The sequence below is a fragment of the Colossoma macropomum genome, unplaced genomic scaffold (assembly GCF_904425465.1).
Source record: "Colossoma macropomum unplaced genomic scaffold, Colossoma_macropomum, whole genome shotgun sequence".
Lineage (NCBI taxonomy): Eukaryota > Metazoa > Chordata > Actinopteri > Characiformes > Serrasalmidae > Colossoma > Colossoma macropomum.
In genome coordinates, this window is record NW_023494792.1 from 38,944,398 (window position 1) to 38,959,378 (window position 14,981).

General features: G+C 38.1%; 2 protein-coding genes across 6 annotated transcripts in view; one reads left to right on the forward strand and one right to left on the reverse strand.

The window, feature by feature from the left end:
• The window catches only part of snap91b (synaptosome associated protein 91b), a 51,133-nt gene extending 41,326 nt beyond the window's left edge, over positions 1-9,807 (forward strand). The window contains exons 18-24 of one of the 4 annotated variants that reach the window (XM_036577130.1): positions 88-207; positions 2,621-2,645; positions 2,769-2,835; positions 5,671-5,724; positions 5,806-5,904; positions 8,133-8,230; positions 8,673-9,807. In XM_036577130.1, coding sequence (XP_036433023.1) covers positions 88-207; positions 2,621-2,645; positions 2,769-2,835; positions 5,671-5,724; positions 5,806-5,904; positions 8,133-8,219 — 452 coding nt within the window. In that variant the 3' untranslated portion in view covers positions 8,220-8,230; positions 8,673-9,807. The remainder of the gene's footprint in view (positions 1-87; positions 208-2,620; positions 2,646-2,768; positions 2,836-5,670; positions 5,725-5,805; positions 5,905-8,132; positions 8,231-8,672) is intronic. The other 3 variants (XM_036577128.1, XM_036577126.1, XM_036577127.1) reach the window with 3 other exon arrangements.
• A 1,202-nt stretch (positions 9,808-11,009) lies between these two features.
• On the reverse strand, positions 11,010-13,354 carry ccdc167 (coiled-coil domain containing 167). 2 transcript variants are annotated; one of them, XM_036577131.1, is made up of 4 exons: positions 13,210-13,354; positions 11,740-11,834; positions 11,604-11,656; positions 11,010-11,490 (listed from the first exon to the last, which is right to left on the reverse strand). In XM_036577131.1, the coding sequence occupies exons 1-4, from the start codon at positions 13,267-13,269 to the stop codon at positions 11,378-11,380; spliced, it is 321 nt and encodes a 106-aa protein (XP_036433024.1). In that variant the 5' UTR covers positions 13,270-13,354; the 3' UTR covers positions 11,010-11,377. The 2 variants fall into 2 exon arrangements, with proteins under 2 accessions (XP_036433024.1, XP_036433025.1); XM_036577132.1 differs by having other exon boundaries at positions 11,010-11,495.
• Positions 13,355-14,981: the final 1,627 nt, after the last annotated feature.

The following is a 14,981-nucleotide window of genomic DNA, read 5'->3' on the forward strand; positions in this document are numbered from 1 at the left end:
TTGGCTTTACTTATGTTCATTGGTGTGAGCAAAATAAGCAAGGATATTTTACTTATTCTGTCTCTCTTTCATCCTTTTCTACTGTAGCATTCGGTGACTTGGGGGACATGCTCATGCCAGCCATGGCTCCTCAGGCAGCCGGAGCAGCCTCCCCTGTTAAACCAGCGGGAGGAGACTTGGACTCCACCATGGCCAACTTGGCTGGAAGTGAGTTTCAGTTCATGCTCATACTGAACATTAGGGCAAACAGTACTGCAACTATTCAGTAGGGCTGCACAGTATATAGTTAGTTTATCTGCATTGTAATACTGGCCTTGTACTATTATCACAGAGGACTATAGTATGCAAATGAGCCTCTAACTTCTTTCTGCACCTCCCCTAGTGTCCATTACACTGGCAGAATGCAAATTGACTTGGATATTTTTTATCAGTATGATCAAATAACATATTATTTCCCCATAACTCTGTTATCAAATTAACTAGGACTCTGTTGGCTCTCTCAGTTTGAAATGTTGTTACTCTGTGTTGACCCAGTAGCAAACATTGTAGGGTGAATGGGGAGGGCTAAGAGCTGCTTTCTTGATATTCAAAAATTGTGTACAATTGTCACAATAAAAAATAGCATACACAACACAAACACTTTTATACTTTTGCTTTGCTTGGTTACCTCCAAAGATGACAATCCAGTTTGCGTCGGATTTTGTAAATTATACACTTCTTGTTACACTTATTGTTGCTGTTGTGCAAAAACCTTGTATCTCCAGTTTTGTCGTTCTTTACTTTTTTGCATAATTTAAAAATTACCCTTTGGATTGTGTTAACTTTTCCTGTTGCATGGACAAATAGAAATGAACTAAAATTACTTGGAAAAAAAGCTTTTTACATAAACCTCCATTAAAGTTAAAAATGTTTTTGCCTTCTCCTGTTTTGTTATGACCGCAGCGATATATTCTATCAAGGTTATTCAAATATTAATAATAGTAATAAATTATTGCTAAAATGCAATTTCGACAGGCTAAAAGATGCGAACATGCAAAACAACTCCAACGTTAATATCACAGGCTTGAATTACTCATGATATATTAGGGGTGGGAATCTTTAGGCACCTCACGATTCGATTCGATTCGATTACAATTCAGAGGCTGCGATGCGATTATAAAACAATTATCGATGCGTCTCAATGCATCTTTTTTCTCTATACATGATTTCTATTTTCCTACTGTCTGAGGACTTGGTAGTTTTAAAGCAAAGTATTTGTAATGATCCATAATGTAAATGCATTACGGATCATTACAAATACTTTGCTTTAAATATCTAAAATATCTTTTATTAATAAATCAAATGGAAGTGATGTGGCAAGTGAACTAGAAGGCTCTCATTCAGATCCAGTGGTAATGGGTCTCCACACAGCGCGTTACAGCCATCCTTCCCGTTTTCTTTAGTGATTTTATAATTTCGGTTTTGGTCTCGTGGTAGAGAGTGTGTGTGTGTGTGTGTGTGGGGGGAGCATAACGTGAAAGCCGACCGAGAACAGACAGCAGACAGCAGGTCACATAGCACCGAGGTCTGGCCTCACTAGCAGCGACCGAAAAAACAGAGATTCAGACGAACATTTGGAGGACTTATTCACATTTATAAGCAGCACGGTTGGTTAAATCTGCTGAGAGACTGTCTTTCTCTAAAAAGTTGCGAAAATGAACTCGCTTCTCTTTCGAATTTTCCAGTTCCACCTTAAATGGTGCTGCAGTTACATTCGGCGCCTAAGGCAGAATTTAAGGTGGAACGGAACAATTAGAACGAGAAGCTGGCAAATGAGAAGCGACTTCAGCCTCGTAAAACAGCCGGACGCTGAGACATTTTACAAGAAACTCTTCTAGTTTTGAAGAAAAGTTTTCTGTCGGAGATGGGAGGAAAGCGGCTGTAGCTAAAGCTTAAAGCGGAGCGAAGTGAATCTGCGCTCTCGTTTATATTGTTTAGTCTATACTAGGACATTAACACACACTGAGACATACTGGACATTAAATGTTGTGGCTCCCAAGGTGGTTTGATTTTTGTTGAAAGGTCAAAATGTCTCTTCTTATCATTTGTGTTGTGACTCCTGATCTAACCTGACTTTTAATGCAGAGGGAGCCGGTCGGATTTCTCACTCATCCAGTTGTGTTATAGTTATGTGCCGCCAGAGACCGTCCGGGCGCTGCACTTACCCACTGCCAGTGCAGCCTTTTGCGTTCCATCAACATTACATTATAAATTAAATATTTAGAAAATCGATTTTGACGTTGAATGAATCGATTCAGAATCGTTCACGTCCACATCGCGATGCATCTAAGAATCAAGTTTTTCCCGCACCCCTTATATATATATATATATTTTTTTTTCCTCATTCAGTGGTCAGTGGTTGCTGAGCAACGATGCCATACTCTAAAGGAACAACATTTCTTGGCGGAACACTTGTTTATGTCGATTATTATTAATAATAACATATTTTATATGGGAGGAAAATATATTTATTAGAAACTTATATTTTAGCTGGGAGGAAATATACAGAGTTTTGCTTCTTCTGTATAGGAGATGTAGGAATGCCCAGTTTCTAATATGAGTGTCTATGGCTCTCTTTCAGATTTGGGAATGGGGACCCAGAAACCGTAAGAGCCCTCATCTCTTTCACTTTGTCTCTCTCCTTGTTCTTAACTTTTTGGGTTTTTTTCATTCCTTTTTATTATTATTATTTTTAACTGAATCTTTCTCTCTCTCTCACTCTCTCTCAGAGGTGAAGCAGCAGGAGGTGCAAACTGGCAAGCTCAGGTAGCAGCCCCTAGCTGGGGCATGCCCATGGTAAATGTTGTGTTGTCCTGTAGTTCTGACGCATGGTTTGGAGCAGCATGGCCTTGAGTGGCATGGCATGGAGCCAATCATGTGCCCTCTGTTTTCCGCTGGTTCTTCTAGCTCCTCCTATAAGCTGATCACAGATGCGTTTGGCTATAGACAGCCTGGGATTGGTTATGCTCACGCTAATCAGCAGGAACAGTTTTAACATTTGCAAAAAGGAGGAGGGATAAAATATAAAACCAATGTAAAATAACAAATATTAAAAGAAAAAACAAATATACAGTATAATGCAAACATATGTAACGCCATTATTCATTGTGGACCAAATCAGTAAGTATGTATTTGTTTGAAAAACACTAACATTAGAAAAAACAAATAAATAATGTGATTTTAATGGATGTGTTAGCTTAACCCCCTTTGCAACTCAAGGAAGTTCTTATTCACAGGTAGAATCCAATGCTTAGCTAATCAGTCCTTTATTAAATAAAATCAGGTGTTGATGGAATTAAACAGATCCATGCAATGACTGAAGAGCAGCGAGAGGTCTGAAAACAAATGTGTTCTAACCAACATATCAATGACTTGTATGAAAACTAAAAATCATGTTATTTCTTATTGTATTTATTTTATTTATTGTATTTATATAATTTCTTCTAATGTTATATAGTGTTTTACCGATAAAACACGTTTGCTGCTGAGATGAATAGTTTTAAACAGTTTTCATGGTGGCCTAAGATTTTTGCACAGTACTAAATAATATATCCAATAGGCTAAATGGGCATTTACCTTTTAATTGGTAAAGTTGACAGTTTGGCTAACATCTACTCTGAGTGTGGCCAGTTTTTGCCATTTATTTCTGAATAAAAGCTTCATATTGACAGGGGGAGCTGAACTTTTTCTCTGATAGCTCTGACTTCACTAATACCTGATACAGACCAGGGCCCAGGTCTTTCAGCCCATTAGACTTTATTACTGCTGCTGATTCTAAAGGAGATCCAAAGCTTTAACTGCATGTTAAATTAATCTCTTTACTCTTATTTTAAAACCTGAAGTCTGGTTTTAAAATCCCAGGCCTGGGGACCCTTATGCTGCATACTTTTTTCCCCTGCCCCAGCACATTTGATTTGACTACCTGATGAGTCAAACCAGGCACGTTAGCCAAGGAAAAACACAAAATTGTGCAGTGCCTTCTTGCCCCAGGACTGGAATTCAGAACTGATGCTTTAGACACATGTAGTGCATTGAAGACTAAGAAAGCCCAAAAAGTGCTATGGCTACTTAAAGCGATAGTTCAGTGGAAAATCAAATTTATGCAATTTCCCCCTCAGCCTAGTTGTCATTATTCACCTGAGATGTGTTTGGTGTCTGATGGTTGTTTCTTTGATTTTGCACTGGAGCAACAAGACTTATGAAGAGTGAAGGTCATATTACTGTTTCAAAAACAGATTTGAAATCACTGGTAAAATCTGACAGAAACCTTGTACAAAGTTTGTAGCACATAACAGAAAAACATGTTTTTCAGGTAGTTTTGGTTACTGTGCTAACACAGATCTCCACATCGAGGGGCTTTCCCCACTCACAGCATAACCAGCAAGCTGACTGGCTCTTTTATTGAAGGGTGGGACTTTCTCCGTAAGCTTTCCCATCCAGTTTTCAACCAGTGACTGGTCTCCCTCCTTTATAACGTCTCTGGTTTAGTGTGAACCTTAGGAGAAAGCAGAGGTGTTTTGCCTTTTTTATACATCATAGAATATTTATAATAAGTGAGTGACCCTCACTAGTCCCACAACGGGGAAATGTCACCTCTGTATTTGACCCATACGTGCAGTGAAACACCACATACACACTAGTGAGCACACACGCATACTTGGGGGCAGTGAGCACACTTGCCCGTAGCGGTGGGCAGCCCTATCCACAGTGCCTGGGGAGTAGTTGGGGGTTAGGCGCCTTGCTCGAGGGTACTTTAGTCATGTACTGTCAGCTCAGGGGATCATACCTTCTGATCACAAGGCTGGTTCCCTAACCTCCAGCTCACGACTTTCCCCAATTCTTGCAACCTACATAAGCAAGTCTCTTGAGATTACTTAACAACTTGACACCAATTAAGGCAAGTGTGTGATGATTTAAAAGCAACCTTAAATCAAAATGGGGCCTTTTTGTAGTTTGTTGGTCCGTGTCCCTGATCATATTAAGCACGAATCATCATATTATATTGTTTGAAAGACAAAATTCCTGTTTTCCCATTATCTTCCATCAAAATGACATTTGCCTTACTCTAAAAGGTTTTCTACATGGGTGGGGAAAACAATATTAACCAGTAATATCATGTTTTATGTTTCATGAAAGGAAGATGTGTTATGATTTCATTTTGTAGCCTCGTAGCTCCAGTGCAATACAAAAGAATCAAATTTCAGACACCAGACATTTCTGGTAGGCTGCTTTTGGGGTCGGGAGTATGTTTTATTGAACTATCATTTTAAGAAAAGGCTTTAGATGAATCTACATGTAAAGTAGACTTTCAAACATGTTTGGCTTGCTACTTTCTCCTCTACTCCGGTTAGCTGTTGCTACTCAGATATGCATGCTCGAAGACTGGATAATGATCATTAGCAAAGATGCAAATCAGATAGCTCTGAGTATTCACTTACTCTTCAGTTTTCTACAGGTTGAATTATAATCACTCCAGTGTGTAAAGGTTCTGTGTACATCTTTGTGTGTCTGTGTGTGTCAATGTGTGCAGAGATTATGTGTATGTGTGTGTTTGTGTACTGTGTTACTGTCCAGTCTTGTTTTGTGTTAACCCCCTCCGACTCCCTCCCCCTGTAACTCACTCCCCTTTAGCCTGCTCCCTCCGGGGTCTCTCCTCTCATGGGGTCCCAGCTGCCTTTTGGCATGGTAAGGCTGTGTGTGTATGTTTGTGTTTGCGAGTGCTCGTCCGTGTGTGTGTGTATCTCACACTCCTTTTCTCTCACACAGCCTGGCGCTGCTGGAGCTGCTCCCAGCTCTCCGATGATGTTCCCTCAGCAGCCTATGGTGAGACCACAGTTTCCTGCTGCAGGAGCGCCTGGAGCATCGGTAGTACATTAATGCACTTACAGTATCTGAATGAAAACTGCAGTATCTGTAAAAAGTTTGGAGACATTTGGATCTAAAAGCTTAGGCTCAAATGCTTGGAATTTGTTTCTAAGTCATGTTTTACACTGTGAAACTTATTTTATTAATTTCAGCCTAAGTTGCATGCAAATAGCCATTATGGTTATAGACTTGATGCCTTGTTAATCAAGGACTATGCCTCAGTGTTCTTTTCTGTAATAACTTTCATATTAGATTCCAAATTAATCTGAACACTGTGCTAAAATTAGGAGGCATCAAAAGAGCAAGCGGCACAAGCTGACAACTACCAACCTTGACCCTTACAGAAAAGTCACATATATTTCACATGTGAAGTGTGCAAAACACACGTTTTATTCACATGTGAAATTTATTTTGTTTTCTGTAAGAGGATTCCTTGTGATCTCCTTTTCAACTGCACAGTAAACCATCTTTTTTTATTAGGGGTCCAAGTGCAAAGTGCTGGAACCCTATTGTAATTGTTTGGATTTTTTTTATTTTCTTTATTTTTGTTCAGTATGATCACTTGATGTGTTCATGTGCTAAGGAAACTTGTTTCATTAAATTGACATGCAAGTGAGTTGCAGGAATGTTTTACTTTATGCAGTATGTAATGTGCAATTTAGTTTCATGTAGGCTTCAAACAACTAAAGTTGCATGTAAGTTCCACTGTGTAAAGCCAGTCTAAGGCAAAGACAAATAGCAAAGTTGATGCTTGTGTATGAATTTGTTTCCTAAACAAATGTTTAATAGTAAGACATTTTTTTTAAAATGCCCCAGTAGTTTTCATCAGCTAACAAGATGTCAGGATATATGGAGCTTCTTCAGGCCTCATGAAGCTGACTGAGAAAACGCCAAAAGTGTACAAAGCTACATCAAGGCAAAGGGGGGCGACTTTAAACAATCTAAAATATACTATATGAGCAAAAGTATCCAGACACCCCTTTTAATTAGTGAATTTGGCTACTTTAAGGTGCATTAATGTGCACACAGCTTGTATAATCTCCATAGAAAAGTGTTTCTAATATAATGGGGATGCTCTGGAAAAAGTTCCTCGGCCCCACAGCCTAACGCTGCGTTCTCTAAAATTCTTTAGGATGAGTTGGAGTGGAGTTTGTGATCCAGAACTAATCATCCAACATCAGTAGCTCAACTCACTAATGCTGTTGTGGCTGAATGCAATCAAATCAGCAATATTCTAACATGTATTGTAAAGCCTTCCCAGAAGAAAGCTGGATGAGCATGTATTTTTTATTTATAACATTCACACATTATGAAATATAAAAAATATTGTAATGAAGAAAAATCCTTCTTGAATTGATGTGTCAAGACTTTTGACTTGTACTATACATAAAGCAGAGTTCCAGTTTATGTAATATGCATGATAGTTTGTAGGCACACTGTATGTATTAGTGAATGCAAATTATTTCTCCAAAAGTAGTTTTACGCTTTTCTTTTTTCTTTATTTCATTTATTTTATTTCTTTTTCACGAAGGCAAATCAGAGTGGTCAAGCAGACAAATCAGAATTCAACATTTAAATTATTTAGCAGATACTTGTGAAGTAGACAAACAACATTTAAATATGTTTTCTGTACATCTTTAACAAATGCTGTTATCCAAAACAATTTAGAATGGCAGGTGAGGGTAACTTTAGGAGTCTTGCTTAATGACTCATTGGTATGTTATAGTGGAGTGTTTGATTCATGTCTGGATGGGTGATGGAACGCTGTTCTCTCATGTGGTTCACTACACTATCTAACCTAGTGGTCACCAACCTTGGTTTTGGAGATCTACCTTCCAGCATAGTCAACTTCCAACCACAATCTGCCACACCTGCTCCAGCTAAAAAACTTCTTCATACATCCTTCATTGGCTGGATCATATGCATTAGCGTTAGGTGTTAGATGCATGTGGAATGAAACTCTGCAGGAAAGTAAATCTCCAGGAAGAGGGTTGGAGACCATGGACTGTTACTAACAATTACAATTCACAGACAGAAACCTTGGTCTCAAGAGAAAGAAACAGCGCCATCTTGTGTATTAGGAAAACAATGCATTTTGATCATTGATCGAGTCTAACAATGGGCTTAATTTACAATTCACTATGAATAATTAAATAGCAAAACGCTGATACTTAGGTCTCTGTGTATCAATACTAATTTTAAACATAAAATATTGTGTGTTTTCCCAGATGTCTCCAGGAATGGCTCAGAGCCCTAGAAAGCCACCTCCTCCCAAAGATCCCCTCGCTGACCTGAACATTAAAGACTTCCTATAGATCAGCATCAGGTACCTTCATACAGTTTAAGAACAATGTACAGTTGTTTGCAAAAGTTTGAATACCTCTGGTCAAATGACATGTTTTCTTGATTTTAGAATAGAAGTTAGAATAAGTTAACACATCCTTTAGAGGGAACATACTTACCTTTTTTTGCATTTTTTCTGCAAGGTTAGTGCCATATGTTAAATCAGTTAATAAACAGTAACTGTACACTAAAATGTAAAATGTGGAGCATGTTACCTTATTTTCACTTAAAAAAATCAACAAGTCATTTGACCGGGAGCACTAAAACTTTTGCATATGACTGTACCTCATACATCATACATCTTCAACCATTTTCTGATTCTTAATTATTTGAGTATGTTAAGTAATATTTGGAAATGGAATATGAAGAACTGCAAAAGTGTACTAAAAGCAGGTTTATGTTTTTGTCTCTGTGTTTGATCATAGCTCCTGTTACCCTGAGGAAATGGAGGTGTTCTTCTCTCTTCTGATCAGTAGCTTCAGGGTCTCCTTTCCTCCCTCCCTCCCTCTCTCTCTGTCTAATGTTGTACCACAACCTGTGAAAGTGATCCTGTACACGTGTGTTTGTATTTTAATGTTATCCTTTTGTTTCCAGGCTATATTTAAAAAGATGAACCGTGTAAGGTATTGATGGATGCATCCTTGTACATCTGCAGTGGTGGATGTGTGTTCCTTTTTATTTCTCCTGGCTCGCTTTTCTGTGAGAAACCCCAAACAGATGTTTGACGTTTTCTGTGGAAAAAAAAATAAAATGAATAATATTTCGGTGTGGTAAATATCACTGGCCAATCTTGGGCTCACTTGATCCATGTCGTCATTTGAGGAATTAATTGTCTAGCTTTTAGCCATACAGCTTATGGGAATATATGAATGGACATGACATATACAGATGTATTAAAAGATTGTGTAGCATCTCATTTCTGTTTTTACTGACGTATCGACCTGGTCTTCTTCCTCTTCTGTTGGTCACGTGCGACATGCAACATTTGACTAGGCCTGCTGAGAAAGAATATGCATTTTAGAATATTTTATCTTTAGTCTTTATTTTGAGATAAACAAATGTTGAATATATTTTAGTTATGTTAAAAGTACCTTATGTATTAATGAACTGGTGCAAAGCATTTCATTTGTAAAAAAACATAAAAAAACACTTGTATTCCTCTATCCTGCCGCCTGAATGAAACCGAGTTCAGTTTGAAGAACAGCACTTCGGCATGGATAAATTTCCATGTGTCCAGCCAGATTCTAATATACAGCTGCATCTACAAAGGCTCCCAGCGTCTTGCTCACTTGTAATAACCGAACAGGATATAAACTGGCTGTTTGATGTTGTAATTTATTGCAGTTGACTATAGCAAGAGCAAATGTGAAAGATTGTTATAAAGACTGATGGAATAATGTTATATTTACTGTGGCTGTGCAGGTCTGCTTTGTTTTCTATTTTTCTTTTGTTTTTTTTGATGAATTTTATTTTGGATGGAATATCCCCTCTGCCCCCACATCCCTCCTCTGTGCATGTGAGTCCTGTTGAAATGCAATAAATGATTACCTGGAAAACCCAGGAGTCACTGAGTTCTTAAGGGGCATTTCACTTTTCGAATCGTAAATTCAAGAACAACCAGTGGACAATTGTTCCTTTCAGAAATCATGAGTTTGTGTCTGAAGTGAAACTGACCTCAACCCTGTCATGTAACATGGTTCAGTTTGAATAATGTGTTTTAAATCTTAACAATATTCACTGAATCATTCTTGGCAAAATACTTTCTAGTGATTGAAAAACGCTTTTGCTTGCAATTAACATTTTTCTTTGCATATCAGTCAGGAGTTATGGGTTATACATATTTTAATTAAAACATCATCTGATATTTTGCTCATGGACCATATTTACAAACAATCTATGCATAGCCTCCACCTGATTGGATTGGATAAAACACTAGAGCTTAAAAATGCTCTTCTAGAATGATTTGAGATTAGCTGATATGGGGATTGTTGGCCAATGCAGATATCCAGTATTTTTCATGGGCGTGCAGTTATATGTAAAAGTCATAGGTTAATGTTTGTTGATTGTAATTTGATGTATGTTTTCTCAAAAAAAAATGCAAATAAAAAATTAGTTTCAAAAAAGTAACATCCTTTACAGGGAACAAACTCGAATGTGACATTTTTTCCCACATTTTAGTGTACAATATTGATTTATTTGCTCAGAAAAAGAACATAAAATATAAAATGTGACCACCTTTGCACAGACCACGATTTATGCTTGTTTCCCCCAACATGTAAGATTCAGCAAATAAACAGTCATTGTACATTACAGTGTGAAGAAGTGTGTTCTCAGTACAGCATGCATCAACATTTTCACTCAGAAAGCCAACCCCAAACTTTACATACAACTCCCTCTGCCGACGCAGATATATAAACATTTATAAAATGTAGAAATTGATACTAAACCCACCTGGATTAACATTAGGCAGAAATGTAACATTAATTTGTAGAGGTTACAAATTGTTACAAACGCAGTAAAATGAATTAAACGCAGACATGTTCGCCCAGAGTTGCCTAAACATTCAGCTTCTCTACATTCATGATAAATACATCGTGTCTGTTTGACATATCAGTCAAATGTAAACACCTGCCTGAAGCCAGTATTTTTTATTAATTTTCTGCCCATACTGATAAAATTCTGATATTATCGTGCATCCCAAAATATTCTGAAAAGATACCATTCATGACCTTTAACTCCAAGAAAATGTTAAATTACAGTGGTCAGTTATTACGATATATCATTTTTATTAAAAATTATTCATTACACAGCAAAACATGTTCTTGCGCACACCAACGAGGGATAAAGCACACTAAAGGAGTCATTTCAAAAGTTCTCCAAGGAAGCAAACCCATTTAGATTTCGCATAAAAGCAGAACCATAACATGAAAACTTGGCAGGAGCTTACATAGTGCTACAAAATGTAGCTCAATCATGCTAGATAAGACTCCAGTGTGGTCCATATCACTAAGTTTTGGCACAACACATCGTGAAACGTTGCCTCTATAAATAGAAGGATACAGTGCTTCTGACCTATTTAAAATGTCCCATAGTGTCAGAATGGTGATCATAATAGGTCAAGGCCGTAGTGTTAGATAGGTGTCCTCAGTAGATAAAGGTATAATAGAACACAGCACTGATGGCCAAGAGTGCTACAGAGAGTATCATATTCCTCCTGTTCTCTCCTCGCAGCACCTCCAGCTCCTTCTCTGAAAGACAAGCAAAGAACAGACGTCTTCAGTAGCATAAATACAAGAAACATCACTACACAGACATTTTTCACTATGATTACTATCAGTAGCATTCTTTGACCATACCGTATTTCTGTATGCTCTCATTCATGATCGTCATTTCATCTTCTAGGGCTTGTCTGTGGGCAAAATGCATAACTTCCGTTAAAGCTTTCTCCAGTATATGGTCACTGTCATTACTGTCCTCTGTATGCACTCTCACCTGTCCTCGTCTGAAAGCTGCTCCTGTCGGTGCCTGAACTCTGCCCTTTCCAGACTACTCTGACAGCGCAATCGCTGCTCCTCAATACGGTCAATCTGGGAAGAAAGTGTTCCATTTAATACATATTGATCCCAATTGGAAAAGAAAGAACGTCCTTAGAGAGGATCATTGCGACAAAACTTTGGTTTATTGCTTCTTGAAGGCAGGAAAATGCATCAAGTCAGTATCACATAAGCAGGCATATCATCAGAATTGTAACAATTTTTTTGTTTTTTCAGAAGGTTTTAACCATATGAGTGGCGTAGGTCATCAGCTCATCAGTGTCCTCTCTCTACAATACCCAGCATACATTATACAAATACATCAAACAACCATTGGGAATCCTTGTGGTGTCAATCAATCCTGACTGCTAGCCTAGCCACCAATCTATAGACTAAAAAAATACAACCAAGGTAGCATCAGTGTAACTGACAACTGTTTCAACCAGAGAGAAGGAGCCAAAGGAACTATCTTGCCAACTTTAACCTGTTGCACTTTCATATCTGATGAGTCAATTCTGTCATTCAGGTAATGTCAGGTAAAATTCTGTCTTTCCACTGTAACGATTATTTGATGACAGTTAACACAGTTAATACGTTAATAAGATATTTGGAGTTATAGCACACAGCCTTAGCCTTCAAACTGGATATTCTCACTCTAGAGCAGGGGTGCACAACTACAGTCCTGGAGGGCTGATGTCCAGCACAGCCTGAAGGCTTCCAGCTCAAACACACCCACTGAAACTGACAATTAACAGATGAGTGTAATCAGGGGTGCAAAACATGGTGATGAATAAATTCTTCATTTTGGCTGGAAAGTGTCTTTAACACCAGTGACTGAATCACTTCATTTCAAGCTGTAAAGCAGAGTAGCTTACAAAGTCCATGTGATGTGGTCCTCAATTCCTTACCTGGGAACCTACAGCTTGACAACTTCAGGTCCTCCCATCTCCACCAGACCCAATTCACACCTTTATTTATTACTTACTAAGCCCCCCCAAGAGATTCAGGTAGTTATGTCTTTAGTAAGATTAACAGTAGTGCTGGGCTAAACTTTGTATGGAAACGCAGAGGACGGTTTTAGTGAAGGAAATTCCTTTCCTGAGAGCATTTCAGTGTTTTTTTCCCTTGTAGTACGTGATTCAACTCATCAGGTGATTATGACGCCCTGAAGACTTAAATAAAGAGCATTAAACCGAAGAAAATACTGAACTATTCACTGCTGACACTCAAGACTGAACCTGCCCCTCTCTGACACAGAGTCTACGACTAGCGGGCTATCAAGTAAAACCGTGTTTCCTAGCTTCGTTCATCTTATTGGGTTCCTGTATTTCTCCTTTGAACACGGTCCCAGCCGACACTACAGCACAGCATGGAAGGATGCAGGATTAAACCGCTGTATAATCAGTAAACGTAGCACATTCCAGCTCACCTCACTCGCTACACTTATCTTCTCTTTTTTCTCTTTCTTCATGTTCTTTGATTTTGTCATTTTGATCACTGGTGTGAGTAAAGAGAGCTATAAAATCCCTCTCTGGTTAATGCTGACGTACTGCTTCTCCACTCTCTGCAGTGAAGGAGACGTGTAAATGCGGACACCGCCCCCTGCCGCACTGTAGGTAAAACAGTCTAACGAGGCCGTGTTATACAAGAAAAGAATAAGAGAGGAAGAACAGTCGCCACGGGATAAAAACACACGACATGTAGATATAATAATAATAATAATAATAATAATATTCATCATCATTATTATTATTATTGTTATTATTATTATTATTATTATTAATTTATAATAATAATAATTATTATTATAAATTATTATTATTATAAACGGTGAGATTCTTAAAAACAGATGTATATTATTACCTTGGGGGGTATAATAATCAGTATAACCACACAGAATAGCCACTGTAAAACACTGTGAAGAAAAAGCAAATCCCAACTTCTGTTCTCGGCTCCATGTACATACACTTTCCAAGCCATGGAGATTCAGTGGAGATCTAAAGGGAACTCAGCATTTGAGAAATTGGTGGCTAGTTTTACTTTAACCTGAGTCATTATTTCCTTCAAATTAATGACTTTTTTGGTGATTTATGGGTTTTAGGGAACTTTTTTACTCTATAAGTAAGTGTTATAGCTATGCTGATCCAACTTTATTTCATTCAAAATAAACTTTGTCTCAAATCCATATAAGAAAGTGTCAACAAATCCCGGTCATGTCATTGTTGTGTATATGTACATAATAATATGTATAGGTAATCTTATGGATCTGTATGTATGTTTAATAATAATAATAATAATACATTATACTTGTATAGCGCTTTTCAAGAACTCAAAGACGCTTACAGGTTTTCGAAATACAGAACAGTAAAGACAAGCATGAGAACATGAAGCACAGTCATAACATCACAAGCAAAACATAGCAGGACTTGGCAAAGGGCTGGTTTAGGATTGAGAACAGTTATAAGCAATAGAAAAGAGATAGGTTTTAAGTTTAGATTTAAAAGTGGAGACAGAGTTGGTTTGTTGAATATGTGAGGGAAGAGAGTTCCAGAGTCGGGGAGCCAGCCTAGAGAAAGCACGATCACCTTACCCATGTAGGTTGGAAGGTGGGACAGTGAGTAAACCAGCAGAGGAAGACCTGAGAGTGCGAGTTGGTGAGCAGCAGAGCTCTGTACCATCTGGAGTTTGCATAAATGGGATGAGTTAATACCAGCATGTAGAGAGTTACAATAGTCCAGGCGACTAGAAATGAATGCATGAATAAGGGTTTCTGCAGCAGACTGAGAGAGTGACGATCGAATTTTTGCAATGTTACGGAGATGGAAAAAAGAGGTTTTAACTACAGAGTTGATGTGTGCACTGAATGAGAGAGTTGAGTCAAAGAGAACACCCAGATTTCGTTTCGTCTCGATGGAAAGAGAGAAAAGAGAAGTTTTAGAGAGAGTCGATTTGGATCCTATAAGAATAAGTTCTGTTTTGTCACTATTTAACAAGAGAAAGTTGTGCTTCATCCAGGTTTTAATGTCTGTTATGCAGTTTTCAAGCTGGGTGAGGGGTGGATTTTTAATAGATTGAGTGCTAATGTAAATCTGTGTGTCATCCGCATAACAATGAAAGTTTAGCTTGAAACTACGTATTATGTGGCCAAGAGGAACCATGTACACAATAAACAAAAGAGGTCCAAAGACTGAGCCTTGAGGG

Bases quoted from the DNA above. Each gene is read 5' to 3' on its own strand.
- ccdc167 (XM_036577131.1), bottom strand. From the start codon at position 13,269: ATGACAAAATCAAAGAACATGAAGAAAGAGAAAAAAGAGAAGATAAGT. The intron at 11,657-11,739 runs GTGAGAGTGCAT...TTTTGCCCACAG, and splicing joins CAGCTTTCAGACGAGGACAG to ACAAGCCCTAGAAGATGAAA. The intron at 11,491-11,603 runs GTATGGTCAAAG...CTTTCAGAGAAG, and splicing joins TGAGAGCATACAGAAATACG to GAGCTGGAGGTGCTGCGAGG.